The sequence below is a fragment of the Cebidichthys violaceus genome, unplaced genomic scaffold (genome assembly GCF_023349555.1).
Source record: "Cebidichthys violaceus isolate CVI_PGR_0920_01 unplaced genomic scaffold, fCebVio1.0.p SCAF_70, whole genome shotgun sequence".
In the NCBI taxonomy this organism is placed as follows: Eukaryota; Metazoa; Chordata; class Actinopteri; order Perciformes; family Stichaeidae; genus Cebidichthys; species Cebidichthys violaceus.
Window position 1 is genome coordinate 654,029 of NW_027176928.1, and position 14,335 is coordinate 668,363.

General features: G+C 40.7%; 1 protein-coding gene across 3 annotated transcripts in view; it reads left to right on the forward strand.

The window, feature by feature from the left end:
- Positions 1 to 12,597, forward strand: part of st6gal1 (ST6 beta-galactosamide alpha-2,6-sialyltranferase 1) — a 12,837-nt gene extending 240 nt beyond the window's left edge. The window contains exons 2-9 of one of the 3 annotated variants that reach the window (XM_068736618.1): positions 1,215 to 1,300; positions 7,928 to 8,182; positions 8,793 to 9,161; positions 9,254 to 9,518; positions 10,118 to 10,215; positions 10,831 to 10,932; positions 11,032 to 11,206; positions 11,842 to 12,597. In XM_068736618.1, the coding sequence (XP_068592719.1) occupies positions 1,289 to 1,300; positions 7,928 to 8,182; positions 8,793 to 9,161; positions 9,254 to 9,518; positions 10,118 to 10,215; positions 10,831 to 10,932; positions 11,032 to 11,206; positions 11,842 to 12,113 (1,548 nt within the window). In that variant the 5' untranslated portion in view covers positions 1,215 to 1,288 and the 3' untranslated portion in view covers positions 12,114 to 12,597. Of the gene's footprint in view, positions 1 to 1,214; positions 1,301 to 5,286; positions 5,387 to 7,927; positions 8,183 to 8,792; positions 9,162 to 9,253; positions 9,519 to 10,117; positions 10,216 to 10,830; positions 10,933 to 11,031; positions 11,207 to 11,841 lie in introns of those variants that run through there. The other 2 variants (XM_068736619.1, XM_068736620.1) reach the window with 2 other exon arrangements.
- The last annotated feature ends 1,738 nt before the right edge of the window (positions 12,598 to 14,335 follow it).

Consider the following 14,335-nt stretch of genomic DNA (forward strand, 5'->3'; position numbering starts at 1 on the left):
CAGATAAGATGGAGACGCATGAACACGTCTCTGTATTTATCAATTAATCTATCAGTCGATCGAGCTCAGTGTATCGTAATGATCTGTGGGGATGGTCTGCCTTTAATATGGAGCTTATTCTAAAAATAGATTCATAAAATATATATATTTATATATATATATGTAGTTATTTTCCTTTCTTTCTACCCCATTTTCTTATTACATTTTTATTGTATTATTCAATACACAACACAATAAAATAATGATAAATTAAAGAAAAAGTGTAGAAATAAGCAGAATAAAGGAGGTTTATTACAGTTAAGATGTGTTTACTGCACGTAGGATAGATGATAACTTGTCCGCTGGACAATTTCTTTGAGAAAAACACACAAAGGATTTGTTGCAATGATGGTCCACAGAAGATAAAACCATCATGTCCTGAGATAAAGCAGGACGACAGAAAGCTGTACATCATGTGTCTGATTTCTGGTGAAAGTCTGAGAAGCTGAAGGTCAACGGTGATGAAACAAGCGTTAAAATAACAGCAGATGTTAGAGACATAAATGTGTTTTAACGTTGTGTCTCACGATTAATTCTAACGGTTAATTTAACAATATTAAAAACATCAACAAGCATAAACTCTGATTCACCCGTTAGGATAAGTTAGGATGTATGTGAAGGGTGACTTAAGGAAAACTACACATTTATTAAAGTACACAGTAAATGTTAAAATCTGACTTTGTGTTGCAGCTAACATGATAAGTTACGAATCAGAAGGTTTTGTTTTTAAAGTAAGAATCTAAACATGATTTATTTTTGGGCTAAAAGAGCTGCACACTGTACCGATACCGCCCACTAAATTTGATTCAAGAGAACGCTTACATTTTAAATTAACTACAATCTTAAAAATTAATCATGCTAACAAAATAGCATGAATAGAAGATACTCAAGTAATGTAGAAGTACCTCAAATTTTTACTTTTTAAAAATGTTGCACAGTACTAGAGAGATCGCTGGAGGGTTGCAAAAACAGAAGAAGTAAAAGCCATTTTTTTTAAATACATATTAATCGTGACCAATTCTGTTTTTTTGGGAGCTTCTGTTTTAAATTTAAGAGCATTTTTTAAGTCTTAAGAAATGTGATCAGTAGCTTTCATGCAAATGTTTAAGAGGAGAAGTGAAATATGTTGAGTCATGCAGAAAGCTGACTGTTTATATGTTCACATATATTTTCAGAGGCGATGAGGGGAACCTGAAGGCAGCAGACCGTTTCTAAGCAACAACACAGCGTGTGGTACCGCACACGCAACATGGGCTACAAGGTAACATCACCACTTCATCCTTCAGTTTATCACCAACATTCAACACATAAAGGAACACTTCATCCTTCAGTTTATCACCAACATTCAACACATAAAGGAACACTTCATCCTTCAGTTTATCACCAACATTCAACACATAAAGGAACACTTCACCCTTCAGTTTATCACCAACATTCAACACAAAGGAACACTTCACCCTTCAGTTTATCACCAACATTCAACACATAAAGGAACACTTCACCCTTCAGTTTATCACCAACATTCAACACACAAAGGAACACTTCATCCTTCAGTTTATCACCAACATTCAACACATAAAGGAACACTTCATCCTTCAGTTTATCACCAACATTCAACACATAAAGGAACACTTCATCCTTCAGTTTATCACCAACATTCAACACATAAAGGAACACTTCACCCTTCAGTTTATCACCAACATTCAACACACAAAGGAACACTTCATCCTTCAGTTTATCACCAACATTCAACACATAAAGGAACACTTCATCCTTCAGTTTATCACCAACATTCAACACATAAAGGAACACTTCACCCTTCAGTTTATCACCAACATTCAACACAAAGGAACACTTCATCCTTCAGTTTATCACCAACATTCAACACAAAGGAACACTTCATCCTTCAGTTTATCACCAACATTCAACACATAAAGGAACACTTCATCCTTCAGTTTATCACCAACATTCAACACATAAAGGAACACTTCATCCTTCAGTTTATCACCAACATTCAACACAAAGGAACACTTCATCCTTCAGTTTATCACAAACATTCAACACAAAGGAACACTTCATCCTTCAGTTTATCACCAACATTCAACACAAAGGAACACTTCATCCTTCAGTTTATCACCAACATTCAACACAAAGGAACACTTCATCCTTCAGTTTATCACCAACATTCAACACAAAGGAACACTTCATCCTTCAGTTTATCACCAACATTCAACACATAAAGGAACACTTCATCCTTCAGTTTATCACAAACATTCAACACAAAGGAACACTTCATCCTTCAGTTTATCACCAACATTCAACACAAAGGAACACTTCATCCTTCAGTTTATCACCAACATTCAACACATAAAGGAACACTTCATCCTTCAGTTTATCACCAACATTCAACACAAAGGAACACTTCATCCTTCAGTTTATCACCAACATTCAACACATAAAGGAACACTTCATCCTTCAGTTTATCACTAACATTCAACACATAAAGGAACACTTCATCCTTCAGTTTATCACCAACATTCAACACAAAGGAACACTTCATCCTTCAGTTTATCACCAACATTCAACACAAAGGAACACTTCATCCTTCAGTTTATCACCAACATTCAACACAAAGGAACACTTCATCCTTCAGTTTATCACCAACATTCAACACAAAGGAACACTTCATCCTTCAGTTTATCACCAACATTCAACACATAAAGGAACACTTCATCCTTCAGTTTATCACAAACATTCAACACAAAGGAACACTTCATCCTTCAGTTTATCACCAACATTCAACACAAAGGAACACTTCATCCTTCAGTTTATCACCAACATTCAACACATAAAGGAACACTTCATCCTTCAGTTTATCACCAACATTCAACACAAAGGAACACTTCATCCTTCAGTTTATCACCAACATTCAACACATAAAGGAACACTTCATCCTTCAGTTTATCACTAACATTCAACACATAAAGGAACACTTCATCCTTCAGTTTATCACCAACATTCAACACAAAGGAACACTTCATCCTTCAGTTTATCACCAACATTCAACACAAAGGAACACTTCATCCTTCAGTTTATCACCAACATTCAACACATAAAGGAACACTTCATCCTTCAGTTTATCACCAACATTCAACACAAAGGAACACTTCATCCTTCAGTTTATCACCAACATTCAACACATAAAGGAACACTTCATCCTTCAGTTTATCACCAACATTCAACACATAAAGGAACACTTCATCCTTCAGTTTATCACCAACATTCAACACAAAGGAACACTTCATCCTTCAGTTTATCACCAACATTCAACACAAAGGAACACTTCATCCTTCAGTAGTAGTACAGTACAAAGTACAATATTTACCTCTGAGATGTAGTACAGTATAAAGAACTATATGTACCTCTGAGATGTAGTACAGTATAAAGAACTATATGTACCTCTGAGATGTAGTACAGTATAAAGTACAATATTTACCTCTGAGATGTAGTACAGTATAAAGTAGTATATGTACCTCTGAGATGTAGTAATAGTTGTTTGTACGTGTTAGATCACAACGAATGGATTCTCAGTTTATTTGTTTTTTTCTGTCATAATTTATATAAATATATATATATATATAAATATATTCTACCATTAAAGAAGAGAACGAGACGTTCAGCTGCATTCTGCTCTCCCATTGGCCGAAAACATGAATGTCACGCTGCAGCCAACAGCAGCCGACCAATCAACCGGCTCCGTGGTTTGATTCCAGAGCTTTGCTGTTGCTGACACACACACACACACACACACAAACACACACACACCTACCTAACTCCCTCTCACACCGCCAGGCCAGATTAAGACAGACACACACACACACACACACACACACACACACACACACACCGCAGCAACACACTCATACCTTTTAATCTTGGGTAGTTTATAGCTTCATAAACCCATGCATAATTCACACGCACACCTCTGGCAATGTGTGTGTGCGTGTGTGTGTGTGTGTGTGTGTGGTTGCGCGCGCGTGTGTTTGTGCGTGTGCGTGTGTGTGTGTGTGTGTGTGTGTGTGTGTGTGTGTGTGTGTGTGTGTGTGTGTGTGTGAGAGTGAGAGAGAAGGCTGGGGCTTTAGGGTGACATCTTTAAGCAGATATATCCGGTGACAACACCATCTGCCTGTAGCTCTGCAGCCGTTAAGATTTCCTTCATTCAGGCGTAACATCCGTCCACAGCTGTGTGAGCCACACTCAACTGCTCTAATATACAGAGTATATATATATATTTCTCTAATAACAGTAATGTGTCGTGTCTCTCTGGTAGAGAGCGATCAGCCAAATCTGCATCTGAATCTCGGCTTTACGGAGCTTTTAAATGCATCAATATGTCGCAATATAAAAAGACAGAGGTCGCGTTTACCGCATATTTTCAGTCATTTGACGGAATTTCTTAACTATTACAGTTAAAAAAAAAATGAAAGGGAGGGACAACGAGAACAGCCTAACGCAACCACTGTATTAACACCATTCTATTGACAAACCGACCGCCTTGACAGGTCGTCAAGTGTTAAAAAAAAAAAAGTCTTCAACTTTGGGGTAAAACGTCACCTTTTTCATCCTGCCGTCCAATCACAATGGAGGAAGGGGCGGGATAAACACCACAAAGGCCGACCGTCACGTTACATGTAGGCTACCAGTGCAGACGAGACACTAACAAACAATGACCGGCGGTAATATAATAAATAAATAAACGCTGCGCCTCATTGTCCTTCTGTTCTCAGCATTTAACAAAAAAAAAAAAAAAATATATATATATATATATATATTTAGTTTTTAAACCGTCATCTTTGTCATTCAAAAAGCAACAATATACATAATAATGAGCCTAATATTAAAGATTATTTATATAACAATAAAAAGAATATTCATTAAATAATTAGCAAAAAAAAGGGCAAAAATTACAGCACATCACGCAGCATAACCACCGTGTACATTTGGAACACGTTCGCTCCTCACAACCTGATTGGTTGATGCCTTGATGACCAAAAACAGAGCTGAAAGAGAGAGAACGTAGGACTGATAATGAACGAACAGAGGCACCAACATGTCTAGAAACAGATAAAACACAGAGAGAACACAAAGACAGTCACCGGACGCAGACGGGTCCTTTAAGTCAAAGTGGAAGCAGATGTTTCCTCCAAAAGCCTCTTGATTCTCTCCTGAGGTCAATCATTAGAAGGGTTTCCGTCTCTCAGTTTGGATCTTATTTCTATGTTTCAGCTTCTTTAATGAAGCTTTTCTCTCTTCTGTCCGTGACTTTTTGTTTGAAGACTTTAATTCGGTGAGTTACGGCGCTCACTATTTTCATTATTTGTTCCATTGTTTAGACAAAAGATGACTCTAAAGCTGAAGCAGTTAACTCTGATCAAACAATTGTTCAACAGAAAAATACTTATCTTTGATGATTGAGTTGAATAATGATAGTTAAAGTCATTCTTATCCATGTCAGCGGTGAACGTCAGTGGGACTATGGGATGGACTGTTGTGACTTTGGTGAACCTCTGACTATTTTAAATTGTCAAATTCTTTGTTTTATGACAAAATACCTGCAGAACCGTCGCAATCAGTTCTTTAACCGGTGAATGAAGTCACTATATTTACAATGAGGAGTGACGTAGAGACGCCGTATATACGTCTCTGGTAGAGACCTGTCAATCACCGTGTAGCCCCGCCCCTAAACCATCCCCTGCTTTATGGTCTGTTTGACTCTAAATGGAGCATAATGTATTAAATGAACATCATGCTGTATTGAAGAAGACTTGAAACTAGAGATTGAGACCATAAAACTCATGTTTACAATGTTTACTGAGGGAATAAATCCACATGGACCAGCATCAAAACAGGAAGTCAGGGGTAAAGTAGTTCGATTTGATTGGCTGCCTCGATGAAGCGTGACATTGACGAGCTGTGTGACTCCGCTCCTTGTTGCTGAAAGGTTGAGAACGTTTTTAGATGTATGAGCGTCTAAAAACCACTGCTGTTACTTTAGTTTTATTTTATGTGACGATAGACAGAATATCTCTGAGGTTTGGGGCTGCTGGTGAACGACTTTCACTATTTTCAGACTTTTTATAGAACAAACAATCGATAGTGGAAATAATCGTTAATTGCAGACCTAGATTAATCATCGGATTAATTGATTAAAGATCCAGTTTAAATCAAGTGATATCGATGAGAAACGGTGACAGTTTGTCCTCCAAAGAGAACTTTGGTTTGTTCATATGTGAAGTGTTCAGATTCACGTTCTCCATGCAGCAGCAGCAGAGTGGAGCTCGTTGATCAAACCAGCTGCTGGATGTGTAGCGATAACACCGCGGGGAACATATTGATTTTATAAGTTCTCTGCTCTCGTTTGCAGCCAAATGGGGTCCGACGTATGCGATGGAATTGATTTCTTGTCTTCTTTCTGGTCCATTTGGCCACGTTGTGTAGCAGCAGGGAAATCACACACACACATATATATATATATATATATATATATATATATATACATTTAATCAAATCCTGGTTCAGATTCATCCATTTTTATGACGGGTCAGTAAGAAAAAAGTAAGAGACAACAAACAAATCAACAGATTTAGGAAGCCACAAACAGCCGTTTGTCATAAATAACATCAGAACTATTTGATGTAAAATAAAGAACTACTTTATCTTCGACCTGCAGCCGTAAACGCTGAGTCGTGTTGGAACACCTTCCTCCCTGCGGGGATTTATCTCGGCTTAGTCATCGCTCTCACTCATCAGGTTCTGCAGTCATAAGGTGTTCTATGATTTCAACGTGATGTAATCACGTCTGAAATATCCACTAATGCTGCTTTGTACGTGTTGATGTCCAGGAAACTAAACGCGGTTGTTTCTGAGTTCATGACATCATCTGGAGGAGTATTCACTGCATCTAACAAGACACACGTCGGCTGGTTTACCACAGCGGTATGAACCCAAAATAAACACTTTTAGCTGTGATTTAATCGCAATAAACAGATAAAAAAAGATGCTGAAATAACTACATAATGATGCTGATTTGTAAAAAGTCTGAATTCATGCTTTGTTAGTTCTCTCAGCAAGACGACAAACAAACAACTTTTAAAATGCTTGTTTTCTGAATGGAGTCTGGATCAGTCGATGCTAGGCTAAGCTAACTCTGTAGCAGCTCCATCAACACTTAAAATACCGTCATCTAGGAGTGAATACGGCATTTAATCAGGACAAAATGTCCACGTCTACACAAGAGATATAAACAAAATCTGATTAACATGTTGTCATGATCTCATTCCTGCTCTCCAGAGGATGAACCCTCTTGATTTTAACTATCTTGTGACCGTGACCCGACTGATTTCCTCCTTCACATTATTAATATTATTATTATTAAGTGGTCATTAATTATCATTTCACCAGATGTGCTGAAGCCACACACACACTTCACCGGACTCATTTACTTCCATTAAATGTGACGGCTGCGGGATAAAAAGGACTCCAGTAATGGACTCCCATTACTACCCTCATCCTCCTCAGGCCTCTCTGGTCCCTCCTTTAATGAATCAAGACATCTTCCTCCTCCTCTTCCTCCTCCTCCTCCTCTTTCCCCCTGATTTCACCCATCCCCCGAGGCAGTGATGGCTCAATGTCCTTGTTCTTCTTTGTTGTTTCTCTCTCTTTCAGTATTTAAAGGCAAAGACTCATCTTCTGTTTGAAGGAAGTAGCTCATATTATATTATATTAAAAGGAGTCTTTTCTTTTCTTTTTGTATCTGACAGCTTTTCTTTCTCAAATGAGTTGTTGTGAACTGTTGCCGAGCTGACTTTACGTGTTGGATGTCTTTCAGAGGTTTGGAAAGACTTACCGCAGACTGACGTGTGAATGTCCTCTGCAGATCCCCGGGGCGGCGATGGACCGAGTCAGCCTGCTGTGGCGCCTGAGGCGTCGGGCTCGCCGCGGCGTCCTCTGCATGGCCTTCTTCTGCATCTCCATGGCTCTGCTCTACGCCATCTGCGCCGAGAACAGCGTGCCCGTCACCGACGCCATCTTCGGGGTCCGGGCGCGGACCCGGGCTCAGCCTCGCACGCACTCCGTCGTCAAGGTCTGTCGTCCGCCATCCCAGAATCACTGCAGGAATCACACTGACAGTTAAAGCAAGAGTAGGACACAAGACATATTACTGACAGAGAGACGACTCAACATATTAAGATGATGACGTTTCAGACCGCTGTAGGTTGAAAGATGTTTTAAAATCACTTATTTCAGCTGAAAGCCAACGTGTATTTAGAAGTGTTTTCGATGGATTCAGGTCCTCATCTTGGCATTTTAGTGCAAAGTATTTGATTTCTACTGACCTCTACTGGTTGAAACCCGGCTATTGCAATTACCCGGCTAGTCAGCATGATAGCTATTAGCAATAAGCTGTTTGAAATGCTAACAGCTATCATAAACGCTAATTTAAACAGTTAACAGTCCGCCTACATGGTGAAGTAACGTAGGTCAAGCCCAGTAGTTCATGCAGTGGTTCTTATACTCTGAAAGTGTAGCATTAAAGCATGGTGGAATTAGCAAGCTAGCTAGTGAACTAGCCAGCTGCTAAATGAGTAAAACTAACAAATGCAACACTTAATTTTTCGATTTCCTTCTCTGAGGCGCTCGATGAATACAGGGTCTGGGTGTTTACCTTGTCGCCCCCCTCTTGACTCACCCAGGTGCTGAGAGGCGGAGCCAAGCCGATGTACCTTGACCCCCAGAAGCTCCCGGGGGTCGTCCCAGGTGACCCCCGCCGTCCGATCCCCGTCCTCTCCTCTCCCAACCACACCCACGAAGCCGGGGACTCAACGACAAAGAGGAAGCCCAGAGAGCGGGACCACCCGGGGTTCTTCGCCCGGCTGCTGCCGCGCCCCTTCACCCGCGCGTTAGAGACCCTGTTCGGAGGCCGGCGGAGGGGCGAGATGAGCGGCAGAGTCGGGGAGGCCGAGTTCTTCGGGCCTCACGGGCTCTTGGGAGAGGTGTGGGACGACGAGATGTCCAGCAGCATGCTGGGAAGCAGACTGAGGAAGGTGGTGCAGAACTATCAGGTGAGACTGAATTCTAAATATTACAACTATACTGTCTTATACTTTTATTTTTGTCCCTGATCGTCTTCTGCGTCTCTGGTTGTTCCCGTCAGTCGAAGAACAAGTACGGGGTGGAGTTCTCCGGTCCCGGCGGTGTGTCCAGCAGACCCAAGCTGAGCGGCCCGAAGCTCCTCTGTCAGCTGAAGGACAACATCGAGGTCGCTACGTTGACCCCGGACCTCCAGCCCTTCTCCTCGCTGTCCTGGGCCACACAGCTGCCGACGAAGCCGCTGACCTCTGACCTTGGGCCGTACAGGAGCTGCGCCGTGGTGTCGTCGGCGGGGTCGCTCCGCTACTCCGGACTCGGCAAAGAGATAGGTGGGATGCTGTTTTTTGTAATCGTCATGTTCTTCATGACTACTTTTAAGAATTTATTTTTTTACAGTCCTCTACTGTATTTCTTTACTGTCCTCTCTTGCGTTTCTTACTATCCTTTAATGTATTTCTTACTGCCCTTTAATTTGTTCTTTAATATGTTTTTTTTACTGACATCTAATGCCTTTCTTTACTGTCATGTACTGTATTTCTTTAACGTCTTCTAACGTGTTTCTTTACCGTCTAATTTTTGACAGTCCTCTACTGTATTTCTTTATTGTCCTCTTGCGTTTCTTACTGTCCTTTAATTTGTTTCTTACTGTTCTTTAATATGTTTTTTTTCTGACGTCTGATGCGTTTCTTTACTGTATTTCTTTACTGTCTTCTAATGTTTCTTTACCGTCCTTTCATGCCTTTTTTACAGTCCTCTACTGTATTTCTTTACTGTCCTCTTGCGTTTCTTACTGTTCTTTAATATGTTTTTTTACTGACGTCTGATGCGTTTCTTTACTGTATTTCTTTACTGTCTTCTACTATGTTTTTTTACTGTCCTCAAGTGCATATCATTGCATCAGTAATTAAATTAAATTATTAAATTACAGACTCTCACGATGCAGTGCTGCGCTTCAACGCCGCGCCGACCACCGGCTACGAGAAGGATGTGGGTTCTAAAACCACGATCCGCCTCATCAACTCACAGGTGAACACAAAGATGTGTTTGTATCTCACAGCACAGCGCTCGGACTTTGCTTACCACCAAAACATGGGGAACAATAAAACTAAATGAGGATTTCTATCCCTTAGTTTTAGGAGATCCTGGTTTGTTTTTCAAAGTTTTGCATGAATGTCATATTTTGGAGGGAGGTTAGCTTCGCACATGTGATAATAATTATAATATTATATGTTTTACATTGTTCTACTCCCATGCATTGAATTGTTTCATATCTATAATATGTCAGAAAATTGTGAATTCTCTCGTCATGTTTTCTCTTCACTCTCAACTATCACAAGCAAACAAAAATTTTGTAAATAATATTTACATATTTTCTAAGCAACAGTTCCGGGGTTTAAAACTTCAGAAGCTTCTTACAGTGGAAGCTTACATAACAGATCTCTCTACAAGTCATAGCAATTAGTTATAAATAATAATTTATAGGAAAATTCTGCTGTTATTTCTTGTCATGATTTGTTTTCTTGAGGCTTCTTAATAAACACTTAAAAGAGGATTTATTCAGCTTTATTTATGTAAAGAGATACGAGTCAAGTGTTGTGCTACAGATATGGATGAAATGCATTTTGTTTGCTCGTCTTACAGGTGATGGCGTCTGATGACCACCGTTTCCTGTCCAGCTCTCTGTACAGCTCAGGTGCGCTGGTGGCCTGGGACCCCGCCCCCTTCTCCGCTGACCTCACTCAGGTGACGTTTACACACGAGCTAGAAGGGTCGTACCTTTTATCGCTGTTACTGAACAACCTTTTTAGACTAATTTAGCAGTATGTGCCCCCTTCCCTGCAGTGGTACAACAGGACAGACTACCCCATCTTCACCCAGTACCAGAGGTACAGGAGGCTTCATCCTATGCAGCCCTTCTACATCCTGCACCCCCGCTTTGAGTGGCAGGTCTGGCAACGAATACAGGACAACATGGCTGAGCCCATCCAGAAGAACCCGCCCTCCTCCGGCCTGCTGGGTATGTACAACGTCAACACGGTCATTGAAACACAGGAGAGGACAGTAAAAGATATGCAAAAAAAGACAGTAATGAAATACAGTAGAGGACTGTAAAAAAAAAAAGGCAGGACAGTAAAGAGACGAATTAAAGAATGGTATAGAGACGCATTAAAGGACAGTAAAAAAAATACAGTAGAGGACTGTAAAAAAAAGGCATTAAGGGACAGTAAAGAAATGCATTATAGGACAGTAAAGAAATACAGTAGAGGACTGTAAAAAAAGGCATTAAAGGACAGTAAAGGAACGCATTAAAGGACGGTATAGAGACGCATTAAAGGACGGTAAAGAGACAAATTAAAGGACGGTAAAGAGATGTATTAAATTAAAGGACAGTAAAGAGATGCATTAAATTAAAGGACAGCAAAGAAATACAGTAGAGGACTGTAAAAAAGGCATTAAAGGACAGTAAAGAGACGCATTAAAGGACGGTAAATAACGCAGTAGAGGACTGTAAAAAGTCTTCTACTGCCTGGGTTTGGAAACCTGAACTGCACCCAGGGCTGCTAGAGGTTCAACCAACCAGTAGAGGACTGTAAAAAATAACATGTTCAAGGACGATTTGTATTAACATTATAAACCTCCTCTCCCGCTCAGGAACCGTCCTGATGATGTCGCTGTGCGAGGTGGTGCACGTCTACGAGTTCCTGCCGTCCCGCAGGAAGACGGAGCTTTGCCATTACTACCAGCGCTTCTACGACGCCGCCTGCACGCTCGGCGCCTACCACCCGCTGCTGTACGAGAAGAACCTGGTCAAACGGATGAACCAGGGGCCCGACCGCGACATCTACACCCACGGACGCGTCACGCTGCCTGGGTTCGGAATCCTGAACTGTACCCAGGCTGCTGGAGGTTCAACCAACCACTGACTGGGAAACACGGAAGCAGTGTAGCACATAAACACACACACACACACACACACACACACACACATACACGATGCAAAGAAGAACCCTGCATGAAGACACGTAGACAAATGGACAGATGCATGAACACTTTATTCACACTGCCGAAACAACAGGAACGCTGTGCCACTCACTATAAATATTACATGTTGTTACTATAGGCGGTAAATATACACACACACACACACACACACACACACATACAAGTCCAATCAACTGATAGATGTGCCTGCTGTTCCCACATACATATACTTATGAGGACGTGCCACAGATAATCCCTGTTCATCACTGAAACCAACCCTTGAAAAAGGACCACAACGCTGTTTTTGAAAGGTTTACTTTTAAGAAAAAATAAATTAGATTTTTCATCGCGTACTATCACGTTTTAGACAGAAATCTGCTCCTGCACACTGTCAAACACTTAAAATAAATGTATGGAATAGCTTAATTTCTATATTTTCCTTTATTGTGGAGCTCTTAAATATGTGTAAACATGTGAATCAAGACAGCTTTGTCCGATATCGCTAACCTAAGACACACAGACTCTGTTCTGGATCTCATCCGACTCTGGAGAGCACACGAGAACCAGAGGGTTTCACTAAAGAATGACGGACTGCACCTTTAAGAAACCTGCTGATGAATGTCTCTACATGACACACACACACCTGCACACACACTTCGCTGAATCTATTTATTGAAGATAAATGCTGCCTGCGGACGACTTCTATCCATACAGTGATCCAACAATCCAGTAAAAACACAAGTTAAAACAGACAAGCTAAAGTTTTGTACCCACGTTGTCAAACCTGTAACGAGCTGTTCCTGATAGTCTTTTTTTATAATTCTTATATAATGTATATATTAATGCAATAACACTCAGGAGGACGGTCTTCATTGTGATTCTGTGACTCAGCCATGTGAAGCAGAAGTAGAGTTTTATCTCCATAAAATAGTCCATACTCACACACCTGCTAACGTAGCTGCTAGCTTGGAATTTATGTCTGGTGGGACGTCAAAAGAATGTCAGTAGTATATATGTATATATATATATATATATATATATATATATATATATATATATATATATATATATATATATATATATATATATCATGCCATTCATGAATACATACATTGTCACCCGGCTGCGTTTGAGGTTTTTTAAAAAGAATGGAGAAGAATGACACCACTTTCACAATCTCTACGCTAAATCTGTAGCTGGAGCCAGAGGGGGGGGGGGGGATTAGCTTAGCTTAGCATAACAACTGGAAGCAGGTAGAAAGAGATAGCCTGGCTCTCTCCAAAAGGTTAACGAGAAACCGCTGGCACGACTTTCATGAAATTTGGTGGAAGGCTGCAGCGCGGGAAAAGGAAGAAGCGTTTACATTTTGGAGAGGGTCCGAGTCACGTTGCGGATACACAAAGTAGTTTCTTACTGAAGTACTTAAGTGTCCTTTTTGTAAACACATATCTGTTTTGTTGATCTGACTGTTAGCTGCTCCCAGGCTTTATGCTAAATTAAGATGATCTAATAATAGCCAATGAGACATTCCTCTTTGGGTACGGCTAACTGGGAACGATGTTGATGCCAGTTGTGCTTCCGTTGGTTCTTTCCACTGCATTTGTTTTTTCCCCTTCTGGCTCAGTGTCAGTTGTTTTGAAGTTAAGAGAGGAGACATTGTAACAGATATTTAAAGGCTGATCTCATGAGGACTAGTCATATAGACTTGCAGCTATAAGCTAGTAAGCTAGCATGTTTACCTATCGAGAACATGAGTGCTATGGTCATACATTGATGACGAAATGAACTCATTTCTCCTCATATTTTCTGTTTTCAGGAAGTAGAACTCCAGTCTGCTCACACAGTTGTATTCTTCAGTATCACAGTTAAGATCGGCCTCGAGGGTTTTACGACTTCTTCTATTCTATTATTACCAAACGCATGTGTAGCAACGGGAGAAAACGCTCTACGTCTCTGATCAACAGAGACGCGATCCGCATGGCACGGAGTCTGCTCTCATCCCATCAATCTTTACTTCACTTGACGCGATGTGAAGCATTGCATATTGTCGTTAGCATCATCGCGCGTGAGCTAGCTCATTAGCATGCAAACAACGACAACGATCCTGTGTGTGACGCTCCTTACAGATCGGATGTTCAACTACCTAACAGTCCCAGGTTGACCA